Source organism: Bidens hawaiensis, unplaced genomic scaffold, assembly GCF_021521415.1.
Source record: "Bidens hawaiensis isolate Kalapana, Puna unplaced genomic scaffold, B.hawaiensis_p1.1 tig00003244_1, whole genome shotgun sequence".
Taxonomy (NCBI): domain Eukaryota; kingdom Viridiplantae; phylum Streptophyta; class Magnoliopsida; order Asterales; family Asteraceae; genus Bidens; species Bidens hawaiensis.
In genome coordinates, this window is record NW_027491178.1 from 1,399,724 (window position 1) to 1,424,893 (window position 25,170).

At 34.2% G+C, this 25,170-nt stretch overlaps 3 protein-coding genes across 3 annotated transcripts; all 3 read right to left on the reverse strand.

Annotated features, from left to right (window-relative positions):
* Positions 1-4,079: 4,079 nt before the first annotated feature.
* On the reverse strand, positions 4,080-5,467 carry LOC143622814 (RING-H2 finger protein ATL32-like). The gene has a single exon (XM_077093857.1). The coding sequence runs from the start codon at positions 5,227-5,229 to the stop codon at positions 4,405-4,407; it is 825 nt and encodes a 274-aa protein (XP_076949972.1). The 5' UTR covers positions 5,230-5,467; the 3' UTR covers positions 4,080-4,404.
* Positions 5,468-7,698: 2,231 nt separating this feature from the next.
* Positions 7,699-11,382, reverse strand: LOC143622993 (DEAD-box ATP-dependent RNA helicase 38-like). Its single transcript, XM_077093999.1, has 7 exons — positions 11,113-11,382; positions 10,456-10,749; positions 10,142-10,369; positions 9,985-10,050; positions 8,717-9,245; positions 8,544-8,629; positions 7,699-7,968 (listed from the first exon to the last, which is right to left on the reverse strand). The coding sequence occupies exons 1-7, from the start codon at positions 11,317-11,319 to the stop codon at positions 7,906-7,908; spliced, it is 1,473 nt and encodes a 490-aa protein (XP_076950114.1). The 5' UTR covers positions 11,320-11,382; the 3' UTR covers positions 7,699-7,905.
* Positions 11,383-20,837: 9,455 nt separating this feature from the next.
* LOC143622894 (uncharacterized) lies at positions 20,838-21,356 on the reverse strand. Its single transcript, XM_077093913.1, has one exon. It carries the CDS (start codon positions 21,354-21,356, stop codon positions 20,838-20,840), a length of 519 nt encoding a protein of 172 aa, XP_076950028.1.
* Between the last annotated feature and the right edge of the window lie 3,814 nt (positions 21,357-25,170).

The window sequence follows — 25,170 nt, forward strand, 5'->3', positions numbered from 1 at the left end:
TGGTGAATTTGGGGGAAGTTGAAAGCCCTAAAGAAACGTATTGTGTTCGGTGGGTTTGGGTGCTATTTATAGAAGAATAATAAGTGGATGCATATCTGCATGAATTTGCAGATTGCAAATGGAATGTGAGAGTGTGAACACAGAGATACAGGCACTGACTGACTCTGAGCATATGCATAATGTGACCTCAACCCAAACTAAACACTTTCAGTTTTATATTTATTAATAATTTGTTTTTTTATTATTATTATTATTCTTAAGCCGTTGACTTATCTGGAAATGTTTTTCTTCTAAAAAGACCCCTCTACTACAGACCTACCAAAATCTATGTCTTAATGTCCTTTTAATCTCGAAATTATAATAAATTATTATAATATTAGGCGAAATTCTTTGGGTTAGTTTCTTTAGTAATTACTTTTTATTTATTTATTAAATGAATAAACACATATATTAGTTGCATTGTACCTGTAAGACTATAATAAGATATATACATGTCTCGTAAGCTACTGTATATCTAACTGAGTATGTTTTTTAACTGAACGTATAAAATAGAAACGAGAAATATGGTGAAATTGTAGATTTTTATATACGGGAACTAGTAGAAAATTAAATTGTTTAGATCGAAATAAACAAAATTAAATTGTTTAGATTTTTGAAGTGTTTAACTATAACTAGCTTTTAAGCAACAAAATTAAATTGTTTATAAACTTACTTTGTTTAGAATAATTCCTAAAATACATCCAGTAGAAAAGGTAACCATTTAGTGTGAACTCATAAAATTTTTCTTATTACAAAATTTACAATACAAATAGCTTTTTTTTATTTAAATAAAAATTAATAGCAATTTATTCAATAAGTGTGGTATGGGTTAAATGTTCATCAATTAAGAGCTTATAAATCTTTGGTCTAACGGAATCAAGTGGTTGGTTAAAATTGTCTTTTTAAAAAGTATGGGCTCAAGTCCTATGATTATGTAAAAATAAATAATAAATAAATACTTATAAATATGGTAAAATTTTGAGAACGTCTTGAGGGTTAAAACAAATTAAGAGCTTTTATGTTAAATAGTTTCAAAAAAATAATAATAAATAATATATATATATACACACACCCCTATGGTTTATACACAGTTGTGATCAAAATTAGAATTTGTGTTATAAACTAATAATTAAATATCAATAATAAAACTGCATCTTTTCAATAATATAAAAGGGTTAAACTTATAATAATCATAACTGCTGTTATTATTAATATTAAAGTATTAGTTAATGTAAATATATAATATCATATCACATAACATCATTTTATTATATCATATTAAATCAGTTACACAATGTTATATCAACTAATTATACTACATTATAATAATCAATTTGAAAATAATAAAAGTTTTATTATGAGCATTTATTAGTATTAATAATATATTTAGTTACTATTATCTATAATAATTAACAATTTTGATATAAGTTTATACTTATGTTATTTTTTTATTGTTTTTTTAAAAAAAAATAATAAAAAAACAAAATGTTTCTTCCATCATTCCCGTTCAAAAAAATACAAAAAATATAAAAAAAAATTGATGAAAAGACACAATGCCGAGATCAAAGACACAATGACGAAAATGAACAATAAACAAAATTATAATTAAAAAAAGACACAATAAATCGCAAAATATAACAAAATGCCAAACAAAGTATAGCACGATTTTGAGTAATATAACATAATATAAATAAAAAAGACACAACGTTAAGGAAAAAATACACAATCAATGACGAAAATAAACACAAAACACAATGATAAACAAAAAGACACGGTAACTTATTTCACTTACCATTGTGTTTATTTTTTTTATGAGAACGAAAAACGATGGAAATAATTTTGTGTTTTTACTTTTTTCGTTTTCTTTATTAAATTTTGAATTATGATTTTTTATTTTTTTAAGAAATTTTTGTATAGCTACAAATTCTTCTCATTTATGTTCCTCTTTGTAGAATAACTTGATCGCCTATGCAGGTATGTGTAATGGGCGCAAGGGTTATTGAGCGAAGACGAGCGAGAAGCCCCCCCCCCCAACGATTTTAGGGACGATAGGGAGGGTATCGCCTGCGATGGGTGTGTGTTGTGTGTGTATATATTATTATTATTATATATGTTTGTGTGTGGTATACATATATATTAAGCTACAACACCATTATACCCCAAAAACAAAAACCTACCATTTGCTGACTAGACGTCACATGGCGCAAAATGCTTTATTTTATAGCCCCTTCATCTCACATAGGCTAAAATTCTATATATAAATCCACCTAACATGTCTACTATGGGCTTTAGAAGTTGAGTTTATGATTTGAATTTCAATAGTTATTTGAATTGAAGACTATAATTTGTACTTGAGTTTATGATTTGAATTTCAATAGTTTTTTGAATTTTAGTTTCAAGATTGACTATATATGGTTGTACTGTCCTACATACTCTATATACAAATAATTAAATAAATACATTCTACAGTAATATTGTAAGTTACATCAAAACTCACTCTAGCTATAATTTAAATTGTGAAAAAGAAGAAAGACAAATATGTATACACACACGTTAAACATTTTATTGATAATTGTGTAACGAAATGGAGAATGATGTCGAAGTAGATTTGCATTTTGGTTGGAAATCGTATGTTTGGTTTGGTGGAAAAAAGCTTGACCAAAATTGTTTTTTTATGTTCAGTTTAAGGTATTTTTATGTTCATATAAAAAAAGTCTATTTGTTAATTTTATTATGTATATGCAATTTGGAATTTTAAGATCAATATTTTTACTCGGAGAATCATCTTAGGCTAAAAATATGATAAAGCATTTATGGCTTATAGGCTGGCAAATTGAGGATATGTGTTTAATATACAGGAAATGATTGTGTGAGTGTACTAAAACATTCACGTGACTTGTTAGTTTCTGGAACTTATTTGAATAACATGATATGACTTTGTGAGGTTGCTCACCATATATGTGTTATTTCTAGTGGAATTGAAAGCCATATACTCGTGTGAATGACTGATTCTCAAAGGATTTGTTGACCGGGAATGTCATTTATATGCAATTTTAAGTTTGAAGATACAATGATGGTCTAAAGTTTTAGGTTTTAGTGGTTTAAATGTTGTTGATAAACTTTTATAATGAGGATTATTGGCGTGTGTGAAATATATTGTATTCGTGTAGCAAATCTTACTGTGTTTGGTGCGTGATTTTAGATTATCTTACCATGTAAACTAAGATGTTCTTTATCAAAATGTTTTGTGGAAATTATCTAGTTCTTTCTATTGTTAGATTATTAAGATCGCCGTGTGTATGTAAATACATATATTTGAAATTGGGTGTTAAATGGAATATGTTAATGGAATTGAATGTAAATAGTGATAAATAAATGAATTGCCGTCTAGGAGTTTGCGATGGTATGTCAATAAAATAAAGTTAACGGAAACAAAAGTTTAGGAGGGAGTATGACAAGAAAGGAGGGGGTACGTTTAGTTTAACCCTTATTCTCCTCACTAGGCTACTCCACCGGATTCTTGCACATCAATAACTACAAGTTTAAATCTATATATCGGATTCATAACCTTTGTTTATTTAACATCAATGCATTTCAACTTTTAAGTATCTAAAAAGGAATCACAATGCAACATTGAATAACAACTATTTGACATGAGTAAACACCTTAATAGATACCGTATTATACAAAAGAAAAGAGAATTGAGGGGGAGGGGTGGTTTGTGATTTGTCATGGCAAATAGGTGAAGATGGGGTTTGAGTGGATCCATCATGACGCATAAATGGATCATTGGTCCTGCCGATCATATAATTTGCTGATTCAATCTAACTCTTAACTTGTTTAAGCCGATCATGATCCACTTTATTACGTCAAGAGCTAGGTCAAATCATTAAATCATCAATATATCATGATCCAAGTTTGACCTCTTGTAGATCAAAACAATTGGACACTACTAAATAGTAAGTGTTTGAGCTATCGACAACTCCCAACCAAAGCTGTTAAATTCTTTAAAAATGTTTGGCCGCAGTTCAAAGTGTCGGTTTTGATGGGAACTTACCGTCAACATAATATACGTCGGCAATTGAGTATAAGATTCCTTATAAGACCACCATCTGGAATAAGCAGATTTCTAATAAGAGTACCAAATTACCTTCAATCATATCTTTGATGAAAACATAGTCAATGATACTCATTTGTTTAGCCCTCACAGTCTTGATAATGTATAATCCAAGTCTATATCGCCACGTATGGATGCAAATTAACCAAAGGTCTTATAGGTCAATTAAAAGATCAATCTCCCTTGAAAGATTTCTTTAACCCTAATTAATAACTACGTAGATTAGATCTAGATCCAAAAACATCATCTCAATATGGAAGAATCCCACTTTCTTGTCCTTGTCCTACACACATCCGAGAAAACGACTGCTTAACCTTTGACGACACACGTTGAATCTGCCTAACAGACTCATCCTTAAACGACAAATAATAACTACAATCTTTATCCACAACATTGTCCGTAATATTAATATCCACCACAACACAATTACTTTGTCCCATTGACAAAGACCTCTTCAACTCCATACCCGTAAACCTTTTCTTTTTCTCTCCCGGCAAAACCAACGAATGACAATGCCTAAGCACCGCTCGCCGCCCGTCGTCCACCTCCACCAAACCATCATCTCGTTCACCCGAACACGAGCCAACATCATTCCCTACAGCCCCCACGGGAACCCGACACACGGGACAACTTGTGTGACCAACAAACCACTCATCAATACATTTCACATGAAACAAATGCTTACAATTTGGCAACAACCGAACCGTGTCTCCGTCCTCCATTTCCACTAAACAAACCGTGCATTCGGATTGATCCGTTTGTTCGGAATCAAGTTTCTTGTACGTGATTATGGGGATGGTGTTTAGGGTTTTCTCATCGACACCCGTCGCGATATCTTCTCCTGCGAACGTTCGTAAGGCCGCCATTCTTTCGGCATGCCTTCTAATGCAATATCTAACAAGTAACATATGGTAAAAAAGAATGGCTAGAGCAGTGACACCAATGCCCATAATGGATACAAGTAAAGGAGTGAGGAATGAATTAGTTGATAGTGTTTGTGAATTGGATGATGATTCAATAGGGTCTTCCATTGGCATATTCATTTGAAGTTTTGAACGTACAAATTGTTGCATACAGTTTTGTTAGGTATGTTTAAGGTCATGTGTATTGTATTGGTGCTATATTTAAGGTTAGAAGGTGTAGGTGGTTGGGAGAATATCAAAGTAGGTGAACACGTGTAGGAAGAGCCAGTAAGGTTGGTGGAATGTGGTGACAAATTGGCCAGGTGGATTGTGGGTGATTAAAAATGGATAGAGACTGCTGGTTTGTAGTTTGACATGTATATGTATCCACGTTTACTTGTGTGTTGGATTAAAATAATTGATAGTTATATCTAGAACCTACTATATAATATATAAATATACATAGAATGATTTGATGTTTGATATTTGCATTGATATAAAAATGGTAAAATTGACTTTCAAATTCATAAAATAGGCACACACTTATATTGACTTTTTAAAAAAAATGAGAAGTATGGAAAAACTATTAACCAAACTAGGTGAAATGAAAAGTATTTATCAAATTAGGTTTTTTATTTTTTAATTGTTTTTATTATTTTATCAAGTAACTTTTGTGGGTCCCACGATCACACTAATCACCTTCCTCAAAAGCTCACCATTTCCGGTCAGACTTTATCTATTTCATAGGTCGCCGGCCATGTTCGTCGTTTTATCAATCCTCATCCTTCTCATTGTTTTTATAAGCCATGGTCGTTGTCTATTCTCGCCGGTCGCCGGCCACTCACCGATCTCTGGCAGTTCAGGTCAGCCTCTGAAACGGAACTATGAAACCTGTTTGCCACCATCGATCTTAAACCTCATCTCCGCCATCGACTTTTCCAATGTGATCGGAATTAAAACTACCTTCACCGTCTCGCCATCATTGATTTTCCGGTGGTCTGAATCATCATCGCCGCCAAGCACACACTTGCTGACTTTCCGTTTAACCCCACTACCGCGGCACCGATGGAGTTTTAAAATCAACCCAAATTTTGCATCTTGCTTCAAATAATTCAGCCGAAGTGAGACCAAGGACATACAATTATTATTACTTTCTTCATAAATATTCAAACAAATTAAAATAGCTTGTGAGATGTGCATGATGATGAACTGGATAACGATGAGGTAAGAGAAGACTGTTTTATTTTAATTAATTAATATTAAATGAGTCCCTACTTTGGTAAATACTTTTAAAAAACCCTATTTTGGTAAATAAATTTTCCCCACACCCTTGTTTGGTAAAAAAACTCCACTTATATTAAACCACAAAACATTTTTGGGCTCAACTAAGCATCAAGTGAGACCTTCGGGTCTTGTGATCAATAGACGTGCAACATTGTCTGTCATGGCTCCAAAGGTGTCCATGAGCCTTTGTTGGGCACCGGCCAAGCCCAAGCAAGCCAAAAATCAAGTCAACTTTCCAAGCCAGCTACGAATAAGGCGGCTAGGCAAGGGTGGTGCTTGACCAAAGCTGGCAAGGCTAGGTGGTTGCCTGCTCACTGATCAGTTGGGCTTCATTAATGCATGATCTTACGTGCCTAGGTTAAGATGGTGCACAGTTGGTTTCGATATATCTGCTAATTAAAAATGTAAAGAATAGTGGGCGTTTGATTCATAAAATTCAGGGATGTACTTTGAATGCAATAATAATATATTTTAAGGAGGTGTTTGGGATTGCTTGTTTTCACCAACTCATAACTTATTAACTTTTTGAAATGAGATAAGATGTTTGACAGTAGCTTTTGATGTTAGAAGAAAATGTTAATAAGTTACACTTTTGTAACTTGTTAACTTAATGAAAAGTTATAATGAGTTTTCATAAGGAAGTAAGGAACCCCGAGCCACCCCCCCCCCCCCCCCCAAAAAAAACTCAACACTGAGGTTGAATGGGGACGGAAGCCCAACGAGAGGTTACAGTCGTCAGCAAGGCGCAACGAAGAATATTGTTGACGTAACGATGAAGAAAGTTGCAATTTGAAGCCAACACATTTTTTTATGGAAGTGATTCAAAAAAAAAAATTAGCATGTTTAAAAAAGATATTTTAAGAAAAATTTCTGATTTCATTTTGCCACCCAACACATTCGCAAAAAACTAACCCAAAACACTACTTGAGTTGGGTTTTTAACAACATTCAGTTAAATCAACACATGTGTCTTTTATATAACTGCAAGTTCCAAGTTAACTCTGACCAACTGTTCCAAAAACAAAACTGACTTCCAAACCAATATTCAAATATATTCAAATATCCAATAAAAAAAAGAACAATCACACAACAATTGAAGATCAACTCAACAAAGTAGCTTCTGCACTAATGTTTTAAGATGAAAGAGATGAAACTCCACATCAAACCAGCTTTCTTCAGGCATTTGGAACCAGGGAAAACGATTGAAACCCGATCCATTCCCCTTACAAACTGGGTTGGAACCCCACCGGTTTCACCAATAACCGAGTTTGACTTTCTTGTCATTATTGTGGTGGCTGTCCCAACGAGGAACATAGTAGTTGACGGTTGTGGCGAGGGAGAACCCGACGAGGAGAACAGGGCTTAAGATTCAATTTACTAGTTCACATTGTACAAGTTAATTTAATAAGCTTACAAACGAAAAATGAACATGTGAAAAGACAAAAAAACTGATTTCATGTTGCCACTCGACACATCTTTTTTTTTTTTGTCTTTTTTTCATTAATAAGTTCATCCAAACAAACTTATCTGCTGCACTTGTGTTTAAGATAATGAGATGGAACTTCTACATCAATCCAGCTTTCTTCAAGGCATCCTTAAAGTCTTCATCACTTGTCCATGAAGGAACCTACAAGATGTGTTCATTTAATGCAGACTATATGTTATTACTTTAACCCTAAACTGTAACAGTTGGTTGTTTCAGTTGCAAAATTCCTAACTATGGTTTGTAATTTACTAATTTACTTGAAATAGGGTAGAGGGTTGTAAACTTATAAAACAGGGTAGAGGGTTGTGTTAAATAAGTCAAAAGGACTCGTAAATGGCTTGACAGGTCGACCTGCTTGAAAAAAGAGTTGACGGGTCAACCTATTTTAAATTAACCAAGTTGACAGGTCAATCTGCTTAAACCGGTTGACAGATTGACCTGCTGTTTAACTAAACGGATTGACGGGTCGATCTGTTTAATAAAATAAGTTGACGAATTAACCTAAATGGGTTGACAACTCGACCTGTTAAACTAAATGGGCTGACGAGTCGACATGTTAAACTAAATGGGCTGACGAGTCAACCTGTTTAACTAAATGGATTGACAGGTCAACTTGATCACAACCCTTTTATTAAACGGGTTGTGTATTTAACAACACAAAACCTTAGCACTTCCATTTATTAAACGGTTGTATTTTCGACTGTAAAAATATTTACCTCGGCAACATAATGATTAAAGTGCCTCTCGATCTTTTCCATAATCATCTTGTCCCTATCCCCACACAGTAAGTTAAATACAGCTCCTGTTACATTACATGATAATTCAAATTTACTCGTTTGCCCCTTGATAACCAAAGAACATAAAAACAAAAGGAGGAAAAATAATATACCCTTGCGACCAAAGCGTCCCGCTCTACCAATACGATGCAAGTAAACTTCATTGTCGGGTTCGGTAGGATTATCATAAACAACCGGGAGATCATAGTTGACCACCAAATTAACCTGAGATTGGTCAAACCCTCGAGCAAGAACATCGGTTGATATCAAAACATGAGTCAGACCGTCTTTAAACTCTTTGACTATCTTATCTCTATCTTCTTGTGTAAGTGCACCTTGAATTGTTGTCACCTCGTAACCGTACTTAACAAGTGCCTCGTGTAACATACCCGCACTTCTTCTCGTTTTGACAAATATGATTGTTTGTCCGACTTTCTCGCCTAAATCCATTATTTTATCCTTGATGACCATAATCTTTGAAAGCTCATCGGGTAAGTTGACTTTATACTGTTTAACTGAATCTAAAGATAGTTCTTCTTTCTTAACGAACAGTTGGTTGTAATCTTGAACAAAAAGATCTTTCACGATTTTTGATACGAAAGCCTTCACAGTTTCATTGAATGTAGCAGAAAACAAGAGCACCTAAAAAAATAATATGGTTTTAAATAAAGAACAATGCTATTTAGGTCTGCAAACAGACTAATGATCAGCGAACCGTTCATTTCATCAAAAGCCTTCACAGTTTCATTGAACTGTTCGTGAGGTGTTCGGTTGAAAGTTCATTCATTTACTAAAAAACGAGTGTGAATGCAAACTTTTGTTCATTTAATGAAATGAACGAACATGAAGATGTTTCTTGTTCATTCATTTGAGTTGATCAACGTCCATTTGTTACGTAAACACCAACCTTTGGTCGCTTAATTAAACAAACAAACATGAAGACGTGTCTTGTTCGCTCATTTGGGTTCATGAACATTAGTTTGATAAACAAATGAACACAGGCACAATCTTTTATTAATTTCATTAAACGAGTGAATATCTTGATACTAATTTTAAAATCAATTTAATTTTCATATCTTAAGATCTTTTTCATTGATTCTTTGCTTGCTTATTAAATATTAGATGCAATGATAATGGTATCATAAACTTTAATACAGATTTTAACGTTTACTTTAGCTGGTGTTTGTTTATCAAACGAACACAAACAAGTTCATTTACTAAATTAAACAAACACAAACACGTTCATTTTCTAAATAAACGAACACAAACAATAAGATCTGTTCACTTAACTATTTGTTATGTTCAAATAAAGTTAACCGAACGGACACAAACAAAGAGTATAACTCAATAAACATAATTATCAATCATTGCAACAACAAACCTGGCATCTGGGACTGAACTTCACAATCTCCTTCATTATCCTCACAGAATCTTCTTTAAATCCACTCTGAACCAACATAAACCAAGACACATTAAACAAAATGACTTAACTCAATAAATAACAGCAAGTTTCAACAAACATATATCCAAAAGATCACCTCTGCCAGCATATGATCAGCCTCGTCAAACACAAGAATCTTCAAATTAGATGTACCAAGCTTCCTAGCTGCTATCCATTTATTAATCGTACCAGGTGTCCCAATAATAACTTGTGCAGTCACTGGTGCCCTCTTTGAAACTGGAATGTAATTAGCTTTGTCAGTTGGGAGACCAAGTTCTGATGTTATACCAGTAAACTTTCCCATCTTCAATAACACTTCCATATTCTGCACCATCAAGATAACATTACGAAATTATTACAAACTTTATGATAAACACACATAACAAATTTAAGTTTGAAACTTTGAATTACCTGAATAGCCAATTCTCTTGTTGGACAAATACAAAGAGCTTGAGGAGCAGCTAGCTTCGGATCAACGCGACTCAACATACCGAGCACAAAACAAGTCGTCTTCCCAGATCCGTTGTGAGCCTGAGCGATCAAGTTCTTGTGAGGCGGAGTTAGTATCATCGGCAAACTTATCGATTGGATCTTACTCGGCCTCTCAAACTTCATCTCCACGTACAATCCTTTCAATAAATCTTCAGAAAGATTCAAATCTTCGAATCTTAGAGCAGAAGTATACGGTGTCTCTCCAGATGTAACCTAAAAATCAATTCAAAAACCCTAATTTCATACCCTATAAACCAATTCAAAAACACCAAATTCATAACCTAAAAACCAATTCAAAAACCCAAAATTTATAACCTAAAAACCAATTCAAAAACCCAAAATTTATAACCTGAAAACCAATTCAAAAACCCAAAATCCATAATCTAAAAACCAATTCAAAAACCCAAAATTCATAATTTAAAAATCAGTTCAAAAACCATCTAAAAATCAATTCAAAAACCCGAATTTCATAACCTATAAAACAATTCAAAACCCCAAAATATCAATTCAAAAACCCTAGATTCATAAAGGGTATTCAATTAATAAGAAAAGTATGGGTAAAATGATGGAAATTACAGCTTGGATGTTAGAATCTTCAGGATCGTCAAGAAAGTCGTTAACTTTTTTGGATCCATCGATGGCGAGTGAAGCTATGTCATCGGCAGCAGCGTTAGAGTTAGAGTTGGAGTTAGAGTCTTCTGGTTCATCGTCTGGTTCGTCAGCCCATCGTGCGGCTACTAGAGGCTTTGTGTTGCTGCTGGATTCAGTCTTGTCGTCTGCCATGGCGAGTTTGTTGATCGAGTAAGATGATGAGGCGGCTGATAATTAACAAGGACTGAGATTTATCGAATGAAATGTATGTGTACTGTGCGCAGGTGATGATTTGCTATATTGACATGTGACAAAAGAAAAGAAGGAAAATTATCAAGTGTTTCGTTTAAAAAAGAAAAATTTAAAAGATGTGTTCTTAAGTTTCATTAAACGAAAGAAAACGAGGGAAGTGGAGAGAAAATGATAAGTAAAATAAAAGAATTTATGTCTTTTTAAATTGGAAAGATTTGAAAGGAAAATATGTTGAAGAGAAAGAGGAGATACCAAAAGAAAATATATGAAGAGAAAATTTTCTTTTCCTTCCTTTTCTTTTCATAAATGAACTCGGGAACACAGCTTAAAAGAGAAAATAAAGAGGGGGAGGAAAATATGTCACTTTATTTCGTGTTCCCGAGTTTAATGAAAATGGAAGGAAAGGAAAAGAAAATGTAGGAGTTAATAGGCAATTAATGATATAAACATATTTTCTCTCATAATTTCTCCAATTTGGAAATATGATTATACACTTAAATTTTCTAGTATTTTCTTTCCCTTCCCCTCCCCTCCCACCCTTAAAAAATCTCTGGAACATGATTCATTCACATTTTCTTCTCATTTCTTTCCCCTCCCCTCTTTAAACAAGACTCGGGAACACAAGAGTAAAAGTATTATTATTGTAACGTAAGTGAACTTCCCGAGTCTCATTAAACGAAAGAAAGGAAAGGAAATGGAGAGAAAGAAGTGGGATGTTGTGTTCCCGAGTTTCATTAACAGAAATAATGGAAATGAAAGGAAAGGAAAGTTTTTCCTTTCCGTTCTATTCTTTTCCTTTACTTTCCCTTTCACTTTCCTTCCAATTTGGAAAGAAACACTTTCCTTCCATTTTACTCTTCAAACACCCCTCCTTTCCTTTCCTTAAATGAATCTCTGGAACACCCTTTTTATTAATTCCTTCCATTTTCTTCCACAAAAAAAACTCAGGAACACACCTCTTTTGTTCTTTCCATCACTTTCCTTTCCTTTCTTCTCTTAAATGAGACTTGAGAACACTGCCTAAAGGAAGGAAAGGAAAAGAAACAAGGAAATGTGTGTTACCGAGTTTCATTTAAGGAGAGAAAAGAAAAGAAAAGAAAGGAAAGGAAAAAGAAGGTAAATGAAGTGTAAATTGGATGAGTTTGTTTTCTTTCCAAATTGGAAAGAATTGAATGGAAATGAAAGGAAAGGAAAGGGAAAAAGGAAAGAATGTGAAAATGAAAAGAAAGGAACGGAAATGATTCTTTTCCTTTCTCTCCATAACTCATCACGTACGCTGTGTTCCGAGTCTCATTTAACGAGGGGAGGGGAAGGAAGGGGAATTGTGATAGGAAAGAAAGGTAGGGAAAGAAAATTTATGATTTTATTTCGTGTTCTCGAGTTTAATGAAAAGGAAAGAGAAGGAAGGAAAATAAAACATTTTAGGTGTTCCCGAGTTAAGAGGAAAAGAAAATAAAGATACATTTTCCTATTATACCCTTTAAGTAAATTATTAAATGGAGTTAGATATAAGGGTAATTTAGGAATTGATAGAAGTTTTAATTAGACACAAATATTTTCTCTCATAATCTCTCCAATTTGGGAGGATGATAATATGCTTAAATTTTCTAGCATTTTTCCTCTTTTCCACCCCCTTCACTTTCTTAAAAAATCTCTGGAACATGATTTTTTTATATTTTCTTCTCTTTTCCTCCCCCTCCCCTCATTAAATGAGACTCGGGAACACAGTGCGGTGGATAGATAAAGAATAAACTTTGTGTTATATGAGGACTTTGTGTTATATGTAGTCCTGGTTTGATTCATGCTTTCAGCATTTAGTTTCAGTCGCATCAAAGTGATAACATGAGACGTCGTTTAATTCAAGGATCCAACTAGTGAACTCTTATCGTATTGTCGTGTCTCCGGACGAGTGTTCACGGGCGTTGGCTTTTGGAGAGAGCCCCCCCCCCCCCCCCCCCGAATCAAAAGATGAGTTTATCCTGATGTGTTGAATTTAGCCAGTAACTCATTTGAAAGAGTTGTTGCCGATTAACAAAAGAAAAGGCATGGACAAAGAAGTGTGATGATTTGTTGTTTAATAATAACACGCTTTTGGTGTATTTTGAAGTTATAAGGTTGTGTGTGATGGGGATACAAAAGGGGCATAAGGGACGACTTTTTAGAGGAACACCGCCCCCCACGATAAGATGGGCGACAAGGGGTTGGGGGGGGCGAATATTTGTTGTCGTTCCATGTTTGAAAATATATATATTATTTTAATTATTTTATGTGTAGCATATATATACCAATATACATATATTACACCTATAAAACAAAAATTCTTCCTATACTGACTAGGCGTCACTTACACATAGCCTAGATAAGTTATGTTAAACTAAGGGTCCCGAACCTGTTAGTACTTTAGTGGTTAGATTGGAAGTGACAAGGCTCGAGATTTGCAGTCAGCCTCAATGATTGATTTCTTGAAATAATCGAGTATTCCTAAGTGTTAATTATTTTGTTTGGAGTAATAAATAATTAGCTTGAAATATTTCAATATAAAGATCGTTGACTGGTTGCGCGATTACAAAGATTGTGTTTTTTTAACGGCATTTGAAAAGATTGTCTATTCGCTAAAAATTTTACACATCCTACTTCATACAATAATGGTTTAGGCAATTGGTACGGTACATACCAACCCAACACTCAAATGGGTTCCAGAGACACAAACCACACCCACACCAAAAAAAATGAAATTTTAATGTTTTTTTTAAAATACTTTTTAGTTTTTATTATGAAATTTTTCACATTTTTAAGTCTTTAATTACAATTAATGTTATTAAATAAATATTATAATAACCGACTATTGTCAAATGATTAAAACCATCTCACAACTCACACCACGTATAACAGATTTTAATGAGTGTGAAATGTGAAAGCCCCTTAAAGTATGTAGCGCTTACGTTTTATCTATGTTTTCACCCCTCACATCTTTCATAGCACATGACTTTTTCTTTTCTTGAAAGGCTTCATAATACATAGCCTAATGGTAGGCTATATCTTTTTAGAATTTTTGATTAATGTATATTCTACACAAAGTTGCATTTGTTTAATTGTTTGTGCTAATTTGTTGGATCAAGTGATGAACTAATGTCACGAGTAAAATGGGTCAGGACGAGTTGGGCTTGCCCATGTAACTTTTATATTTGGATTTATTAATATGTTAAAAAGTGGATAATCCACTTGGGTTCTCTCTTTTAAAACCTCATTCTACAAAACTATAAGTTATCTCACAAAAGCGTCCAAATGTACTTAATTGAGTGATATAACGTTAATTAAATATCTAGATACCATATGGAAGCCAGTTAGTAAATTAAATTTATTTGTTACCCTTAGCTAATTATATTATTAATGTCGATCCGGCAGGCCTTTCATCCCATCTTAGTCTTCACTCACGTAAATTCCTAAATCCATTACTGGTTATGAAGATAAGTAACTAATTCCTACACATGCGTAATATACCAAATTTCAATCCAGAGCATACAGTTATGACATAACGAAACAAAACGGTAGTAAATCAGAAAGTGATTTGATACATAGTTTGCATATACGTTATACATACATGACATGTAACCAGTAACGTTCCAAAGTTTCATATATGTGTATGAAAAAACATATCAAACCAACAATAAAATCTACACTTAAAAAGTAGATGGATCTGCTTCGAACGAGACATTCAGTGGTATGTGGTTTGCACCCCAGTCAATTGGTCGTGGGTTCGCATCATGCAAAGTGCAGATGTGGTGATTTTAGGAGTAGAGTAAGTATGAAGTCAATAGTGCATTCTATCGTGGCCATATTGGCATCGTCATCAGCTAACCAATCTGAATGTTAGTTGACAGGTTTACAAGAGTTATGGAACTAATCCATCATGTTTTTCTTTTAAAGAAAGCATATAATATTCAGAATACAAAAATTCATTGCACAAGTTATGTTACATGTGACACCTTATCCTGACGACATGTCGTCCCCATAAGATAAATTATACTGTTTTTTTTTTACTTTTCATTTATTCTTGATTAAATAAAAATTCATTGCACAAGTTATGTTATATGTGACACCTTATCATTTAATAAAAAATAAATGAAAAGTAAAAAAAAAAAAAAACAGTATAATTTATCTTATGGGGACGACATGTCGTCACGATACCTATTTCGTAAATGGCGCGTATTTTTTTTCACAATCCCCGCCTAGGCTATGGTGATGACATCTCGCCGTTGCAATTCAAGCTATGCCAACACCGCCATATCATCACTACATACCACATCACCATACTGTCAAATCCTTGCAGTGACATCGATGTTAAACTCATGTAGTACCAATGGTGAGATGAGGTATAGATGAATATTGTAATAATTGAAGCCTAATTAGCATACCCATCAACTTTCTCTCTTGAGTGGATAATTTTTTGGCATGTGATGTTGCTGGTATAGATAGTTGTCTTCAATCATTTCCATTAATACAAAACTTGTAATATTGATGATGTTTCGTAGTAGATAAGGTTTCTCATATATGTTTGTTGTTTTATACAAAATTAAACCTTAATTTCATATATAAGTTACACTAAGGCAGGTTTTGGATAGCAGGCTGGTATTTTAAGTCTGGTATTTTTGGCCGGTTTGCTATATAATCGTACCGGCGGTTTTGGTCTAAAATAATGGTTTTACCGACAAACCAGTTTATTTCCGAGAAATTGTTGATATTTGCGGCCCATATTTTATCAAAATTACTTTTTACCCAACAATTAACATTTAAACGTGTAAACTTTAGGACTAATTTTTTAATAATTGAGTGTTTTGCATTATTTTTTTAATATGGATTAACTTTTGGATTATTTGTTGCTATGGAATCATTTACTTTTGGATATTTTTGGATTGAAGTCACATTTATAGAAAATTATAAGGTAAATTATTCAACCGGTTGAATCTTCCGGTGTAATCCGGTTCAACCGGTTATACCATTTTGTAGTTCAATCCGGTACAAGTAAAATACCGGTTTTTAAAACATTACAATAAGGTGTGGTTATCTAATAAATAATTCATCTCTATTAAAGCCAAGGAGTTTTTGACACTCACTTAACTTGTAAACCAATATTAAAATAATGTTAATAGATCGACTTTAGGGGACAAATAGAAAATATGTTCGTTTTTATATTTTACAAAATATTAAAATAATGTTAATTAATTTTCTGTACCTACTTTAACATACATTTTTTAAAACTTTTTATGAATATTTACATTCTTAAATTTTACCAAGTCTTTCATATGTTTACGTTCGTTTTTAAAGTGTTCTTAAACGTACCTTCTCTTTTATTTTTAGCTAGTAAACGCACCTCTCTCTCAAATAATTTTACATTAATACGCTTCAAACATTTTTTTATTTTGATTATTTTTGTTATTTTTTACTACCATTGTTTTCAAAAACATTAATTTTTTAAATCACATGCAACTATGCAAGCTTGTCATTTTATTCATAACTAGTGTCTAGTATTATAATATTATAAAATAGAATAAAGTTGGTGTAAGTGTGTAACTCATGTTTTTTTAATCACACATGAATATTCAGGTTTATATATATATAAGCCAGACCAAGTACTCAAGTAGATCAAATTCACCACGTTTATAAAAGCCCGCCATATAGCTTCTTCAATTTCACCTTCTTCACAACCAAGCTACTAGTAGTAGTAGTAGATCAAATGGCAGCAGCCTCATGTCCATGCAACCTACCCTCACCACCTCTCCACCGTAAAATAATATTCACTAGTAACACAAGGATAATATTATCCACCGTCTCCATGTCAAGGTCGGGTACAAATGCGGTCACTACTAAAGTCACCGGTGTTGTTACGGCTCCACCGGAGACATTGCTACGGTTTTCACCTGACTCCTTGCAGTATGAACAAGGCAAGTTAGGAGCAGTGCCAGACGGGGTGGTATCAGAGTCATCGGTTGGTGCAATGGAGTACTTGACAAGCATATTGACGTGAAGGTTTACGACGTGGCGGTGGAGTCCCCGTTGCAACATGCGGTGAAGCTCTCGGAGAGGTTGGGAGTTGATGTGTGGTTGAAGAGGGAGGATGTTCAACCGGTAAGCCCTAGCTAGCTAGTATATTACATTGATCCTTTTATCGGTTGAATTGTGATAAACATTTAAAGTTTAAACCTAACGAATATTTTTGAGGCGGATCTAGAAGAAAATTGAGGATAGCGTGAGTTAAAAAATTTTATTCAGTGTAGCTAATACATAAATGAAAAAATAAAATTGCTAAATAATACTATTAGCTCTGAATTCAATTTAGTATTGAATTTTATACAATACAAGACACATATATGATATTTACACATACAAAACACATACAAAACACATAGTAAAATCAAGTTTTAAAAGGCATATATAACTATAAAAAAATACACTAGAAATCATAGTAAAAACCGTGACAATATAGTAAAACCCTTGAGTTTAATTTGTAAAATTGATTACTAACTAGTAACCATAACTCATTCATGTATGTTCTATTTAGATCATTTACTTTTAAGAAAATATACAGCGTACATTTAAAACACATATTATAACATTGAAGCATATATATAGTTGTATAAAAAATTAAGTAACTTTAATGAATAGTGATGAATTTTCCTTGTAATCTTTTTTTAACAATAAATACATCTTTGTCTTATAAAGGTATTTTTGACAAATTTTCACCTCTCAAAACTCAAACCCTTGACAAGAAGGTGCTTTTAGGAAAACCTCTTTACCAGTGACCATGAGTGGTCTTGTAACCTCTCAATTGAGCACAAAGTTTTTATTTCTCTTTGATTTTGTGGTTCTTTTGATGACGTAAGTTAATGATTCCAACACATTTTAAATAACATATACATACGGTCATACACATGTCTTAACTTACGAACACTTTGAATAATTGAGATGATATTGATAGTTATAATTACTCTAGTTGATTCAGACGATAGCCGATGGTATATGCATAATTCACGTGGTTAAAATTTGTTAACTAGTTCGTTTATCCAACTACTAAAAACTAAAACAGCAACAACCAAAACTGGGATTTATTTAAATACAAACACACAATAAAATTTAGCTGTACTTTAAATTCATTAAACCAAAGCAAAATAAAATCATTTTCTAGTTATGAAAATACTTTATAAGAAAAAAAAAGTAAGATAATAACATTAATAATAATAATAATAATAATAACTAATGGGCTGTTTGATAGAGTCTGAATATGAACCATTAAGAGGCAAACGTCTGAATCGGTCAGATTCAGAGCGTTTGGTTCAACCCTTAGGTCTGATTCGGTCAGATACTTTACCTCTGAATGGTTCAGTGTGAAATTGATGCTGAATGAATCAGATGGCTGCTAAAAGGAATTAAGACCAAATTACCCTCCATTATCGTCTAGACACCATGCGTGATGGGTCTTCGCCGGAGAACCAACAAGAGCTCGCCGGAGATGTGGCTCTTGGTGGGAACCCTAGCCTAGCCGTCACCCATTCTCGCCGTAAAACCGACCCCAGCCACAACCGAACACAGCCACCTTTCACCATTTATTGTTGCATCCACCCTTCCAATTCCGTCATTAACAAGGTCACCGGAAAATCAATAGGGCTTTATTTGACCAGAGAAAAAGGGTAAGAGACGAAGGGGAAAGGTTATTTTGTTCAACAAGAGTCTGCCAACACACCACCATCACTAGCCGCCATGCACCGCCTTTCTTGAGGTTCTCCGGTGGAGATCCGTTACCGGTTTCTGGTTTTGGAGTTGGAAACTGAACAAACTGGGGACAGTATATTTTGTTACTATCTTCATCTGTTTAGTATTGTATTATTAATATAATAATTTTGTTACAATTTTGTTTAGTATTATATTATTTCTATAAATAGTTTAAAAGCTCTTAACATTATAATACTTATAGATTCTAATTTGGAATATTGGATTTTAATAATCCCCATTGAATGGTATTGGCCGATAATAATCCCTATTCATTTTATCGCCAGTGGCGGTCTCAAATTCAAAAAAGTTGGCCCTCAATGGTCCCCCGTTAAAAAGGACTTAACGACGTTATACTTTTTTTCCGAATTTCAAACTAACTTTTTAGAGCTATTAATCGAAAGGAAGATACGAGTTGAATGATATAAAACATAGCTCCAAACAATGATCTAAACGACTTGATTTTGGTTAATTGTAAGTTCAAACACCCGAATTGAAGCATTGCTTCGTCATTTTGAAGCATTGTTTCGAACTAAGTTTTACACCAATCGACTCGTATCCTTCTAACGATTAAAAGTCTTAAAACATTGGTTTGAAATTCAGAAAAAACTATAATGGCGTTAAGTCATATTTAACGGGGGACCATTGAGAGCCAACTTTTTTGAATTTGGGACCGTCAGTGAAAATGAATAGGGATTATTATCGGCCAATACCATTCAATAGGGATTATTAAAACCCAATATTCCTTCTAATTTCCCGTTTTTTGTTTAAAGAACTAAAAAATACATTGATATTTTTTTTTCATTAATGAATATAAATCTAGTTTGTTTAAAATTATTTAGATCTTTTGAATGAGATTAATACCAAATCTACGCAAAGGGGTAAAATAGTAATTTTGCACAGTTATTCGGATGTCTAACCAAACAGATACATTTCATTCAGCTTTTACTGGTTCAGATCATCTTACTCATTCAGACCTCTTACGTATTCAGCACTTAATAATTCAGAGGTTTGCCAAACAGCCCCTAAATCAATAAAAAGTAATTATATTTATAAAACTAATAACACTAATAAATATACCACTTGGGCTAGCTCAAGTGGCCAGCCAAATGATGGGTAAGAGTTTGATGTCGGTTGGCCTCTCAAATTCGAATCTTTATGGTGACACGAGTTTTCTATTAGAGTGTCAATTCCCAAAGAGTTTGCTCTTGTGGGCGGACAACTCCTGTCAGGGCCGTCTTAAGTCCTGGACTAATTAATATGTGTATATAAAATAAATTAAATATATTGGAGGCCCTTCACAATTTGTGGCCCAAAGCAGCCGCCTGATTATACTTGCCCATGAGCCGGGCCTGACTCCTGTCAAGTGGCAGGGGCCTCGAAATTTTCTCGTGGGACGCCTAGCCAAACTCGGATGCCAAGCGTTGGCCCGGTTAAAACAACATAGTTTTGGCCCGAGTGCAGTGGCGGATCCAGGAATTTTTTTTGGGTGGTGCACTACTTTTATATGTTTCAATTTCACCGAGTCGGGTATATAAAATTCCGGGTCGGTTTGAGGTTCGGGTCGGTTCGATGGTTCGGGAAAAGTTCATTACTTAATAAAAATACGATAAAATAATAAAAGAGACACCGTCATTAGAAATTAAAAAACACATAATATCAATACAATAGTCTTTATGAATTAAAAAAAATTCTTATAGTTGTTCCCTACGAGTCTTCATCTTTTGAAATCGTTGCATTACTTCTTCAACCGAAACTTGTTGGAGGAATTTCCTTTCAATGTAATAAATGCAAAAATCGTTCATGTATTCATCACCCATCCTATTACGCAAATCCGTTTTCACATTCTTCATTGAAGAAAAACATCTTTCAACACTTGCCGTTGCAACCGGCAAAACCAATGATAACTTTATTAAACGATACACTAACGGATAATCAATGTGTAATCTTGTTTTCACCATCATTTTAGCAAGATCGCCTAAGCCACTCAAGTTGGCAAACCTCTTATCTTCTTTCACGTTAGTAATGTAGTGGCCAAGTTCATATACAAGCTTATCCTTTTCATCAAAATCACATGGATACATCTCGGCCAAGTTTATCAAGTTTACTTTACTAAAGGCACTAAAATTACAAGACGGGCTCAAAGAACTCATATTAGTAAGCAATTTAGTGGTTACCTCATTAAAGCGGCTTCCAAGCTCTTGAATTTGCATATCGAGAACCTAACAATTACCTACAAATCAACAATTTCAAACTAACAAATTTAAAATACCTACAAATCAACAATTTCAAACTAACAAATTTAAAACTAAGAAACTAACAAAAACTAACAAACTAACAAATTAAAACCAATAATCTAACAAACTAAAACTAAATTTAACAAATAGCTTAACATTTAAGTAGTTAATAACACCTAACAATTATGAACAATAATCTAACAGTTAAGTGTTAATAACACTTAACAATTATGATTTATGAACAATTAACATTTAAAAATAAGTTATTACCTTCAAAGTGGGAGCCGGCAGCCGGGAGGATTCGAGACTGATAGGGACGGCGGTGGACGGTGGTCAGTGGGCAGTGGACGACAGGACGGTGGTCAGTGGGCAGTGGGCAGCGGGAGTGGCTGAGGGTGGACGGTGGTCAGTGGGCAGTGGGCAGCGGACGGCGGTGGACGGTGGTCAGTGGGCTGCCGGCTGGGCAGTGGCTGGCTGCGTGCTGTAGTGTTGTTTGTTTGCGATTTGCGAAGAGACTCAACTCTCAAGAGAGGCCAGAGGCGCAGCAGCTGCTTTGCTTATGTTATAAAAAACCCTAACATCAGTTAGGGTAACTTAGTAAAAAAAAAAACTATTAAAAACGGGAATAGAACTTGCGACCTCCGGGTTACAAAACCCATAAACTACCAGCCGGGCATGCACTTTATATGTTTTTAAGATGGTTCCTGTATAATTTATAGGGTGGTTCCTTTATTATTTTCTATATATAAATACACTATAATTTCGAAACTCGGGTGGTTCCGCGGAACCACCCGTTACTACTGTAGATCCGCCCATGCCCGAGTGAGGCGGTTGGGGCTCTCTCCGAAAGCTGTGGCTGAATATTCAACCACTATGAAAGTCACCGTTCAAAAAAATAACGGTAATAAATAATTAAGCTCCCACATGTATGTAACCATATTATTGGTAAACATAATGATCTAATTAAGTATATTATATTGAAATTTGATGTCAAACAGTTTAATTACTTCCAAAAACTTAGACAGAAAAAGAGTTGTTACAAATATTAACTGGGGGAAAACATAAATTGTAAAACTTATGTATTCTTATTAATTCTCATAGCCACATAAAAAACCAACATAATTTATGTTTTTCTCGTAAAAATCTCTTTTATGCATAAAAATGAATGTTATTAACTTTTTTCTTGTAAAAGTACATTAATAACATTTTACACATAAAAACCACATAGTTTTTATTTTTATCGATCATACAAGCTCTGGTCTTTAACATGTATAACACACACACACACGTATATAATTGATCGAATGAAATTATGAAAACATTAATTGACAAATTACCATTATAATAGGGATAAAATTTACTTGTTTATAACTTTTTGAACGATTTTAAATTCATACAAATAATTTTATGTGTCTTTAATTAGTTTTTAAAACCACTAGCTTGTCTTGGGTCTTTGGAGAATATATTACCGACGAATCATTATCTATATAGAGTAAAGTAGAAAGTTAGTGTCACAAACTTGCTTTTTGATAAAGTTTTATGTTTAGTATATAAAAGACATTTTTCACATTCAACATAAATTAACTTCTGACTAGGTGGTTGTTATGGGATTGTGACTATGTCTTACGTTGGTTTATGCTGGCTTCGAGTCTTGCAAGTACAAACGATGGTCTTCTTTATTAATAGTAAATTTCACTTAGGGATTTCTAACATGTGTGTCAGTAGGTGAGACTCGTTTGTTTTTTCTAATGTGATAGTTTTATTTTATTTTCAAAAGCCATGTGAAATGAGTCGTAAAGTTTAGTGTTATAACTTAGAACAAAGTAAGTGATAATCGTCATCATCTCCTTTTTTAATGACACATGATTCATGGATTATTAGAAAATAATCCAAACACACTCTTACTACGTATAAAAGAAACAAGATAGCCTTGAATGCTTCAAGTTCATCACCTTAAACATAATCAACCAAGTCCAATGGCAGTAGCCTCATGTCCCAGCAACCTAATTCCACCACCTCTCCACCACAAAAACATCACTGGTAACACAATGATGGCGGTTTCATTCTCGGTGGCCGCCATGTCCAGACTGGCTGCACAAGCGGTCTCTACTAAAACCAATGGCAGTGTTGTCACTGCTCCGCCTCAGACATTGCTAAAGTTTTCTCCGGATTCGTTGCAATATGAACAAGGCAAGGTAGGAGCGGTGCCAGACGGTTTGGTATCAGAGTCATCGGTTGGTGCAATGGAGTACTTGACAGGCATATTGACGTCGAAGGTTTATGACGTGGCGATAGAGTCCCCGCTACAACGCGCGAAGAAGCTATTGGAGAGGTTGGGCGTAGATGTATGGTTGAAGAGGGAAGATGTTCAACCGGTAAGCAAAATTAGTAGAATCATTTTACTGGTTGAAGTATTCAAATATATAACCACTTAACTAAATCAATCAATTAACTACTAAATTATACAGTACTATGTATTTTATATATACAAGTTACTATTATTATTATTATTATTATTTCATTCTATACTAACTCGTTAACACCATGACATGTTTTTATTATTTTGGACTGAAATGACAAAATAATAAAACAAGATCGTATGAATGAATGTAACAGGAAAACAAAAACTGAATTATTCCAAGAACTTGAGGTAAACCAGAGAGACAAAATCATAATTAACTTAATTTATTGTATATAACGATATATTATGTTTAAACAATATATATGTATATTATCAGTTAGATTAACTATAAGCGCAACGCGTGACCGGTAGGGGGAGGGGGGTTTCCAAGTGAGACCAGTGAGGGGTGGCTGCCACATGGTTGCCACCTAGGACCAGTGGGCAACCCCCATCATTGTATACACCTTAGCCTTAGTAGCTGAACTCTCTATTTTTAGTGTAACTATCATGACCCACGTGAAAACTTTACTTATTTTTTTTGTTTTATTATTTTAGGCATTCTCTTTCACTCAAGTTTTAACAACTTAATTGTTTATGCTTGATACTTTTCATATGCTATTAGGGGACCCGGGTTGGAGCGTGACTGGCCTCCATCACGCGTGATGGCCTCACGCACACTGTCGCCGGTGCCTCATCAAGCTTGATGGGGGGTGTTTGTGTGATGGCTATCACGCTGTGAGGGGGTGGTTTCCAAGAAAATATGAACGTTGAGGGTTTGGACTTGGTGGATTCCTATCGCACAACACCACACCACACCACCACCCATACCAAATTCCATCAAATGTGATGGATTTGGGGTTGGTGATGTGACACACTACCATTGGGTGTGATGTGTGAGGAGAATTGAACCACCCCCTCCCCCCTTAGGGCATCTCTAATGAGAGATTGTCCACTATCTTAGTTGGAGGAGAAAGAGAGTGGTCATATGAAAGAGAGATGAGAAGTAGTGTATAAGAAAAAAGAAAGGAGAAAAGAGAGAGAACGAGAGTTTAAATGGGGTTAGTGGGTGAGTAGGAGAGAGAAGAAGAGTTTTTATTCCAAACTCTTTCACATCATTAGAGTGGAAGGGGCACTCATGGGTATTACCCATGGGTTGGTCAATCATGAACTGTCACATCATTTTCACCCTTTATTACCTACAAACCACAAATTTATAGGCAACATCTACCCACAAATACCCTAGAACTTTATTAATTCATTTTAATTCTTCAATGATCAATAATGAATCAATGTTGTGTAGCAAACCTTTGCCATGAAATAAAGTCATGCACCTTACCCACATGAGATGAGGTGGTGTTGCCATGTGGTTTGACAGCCATACACGCTACT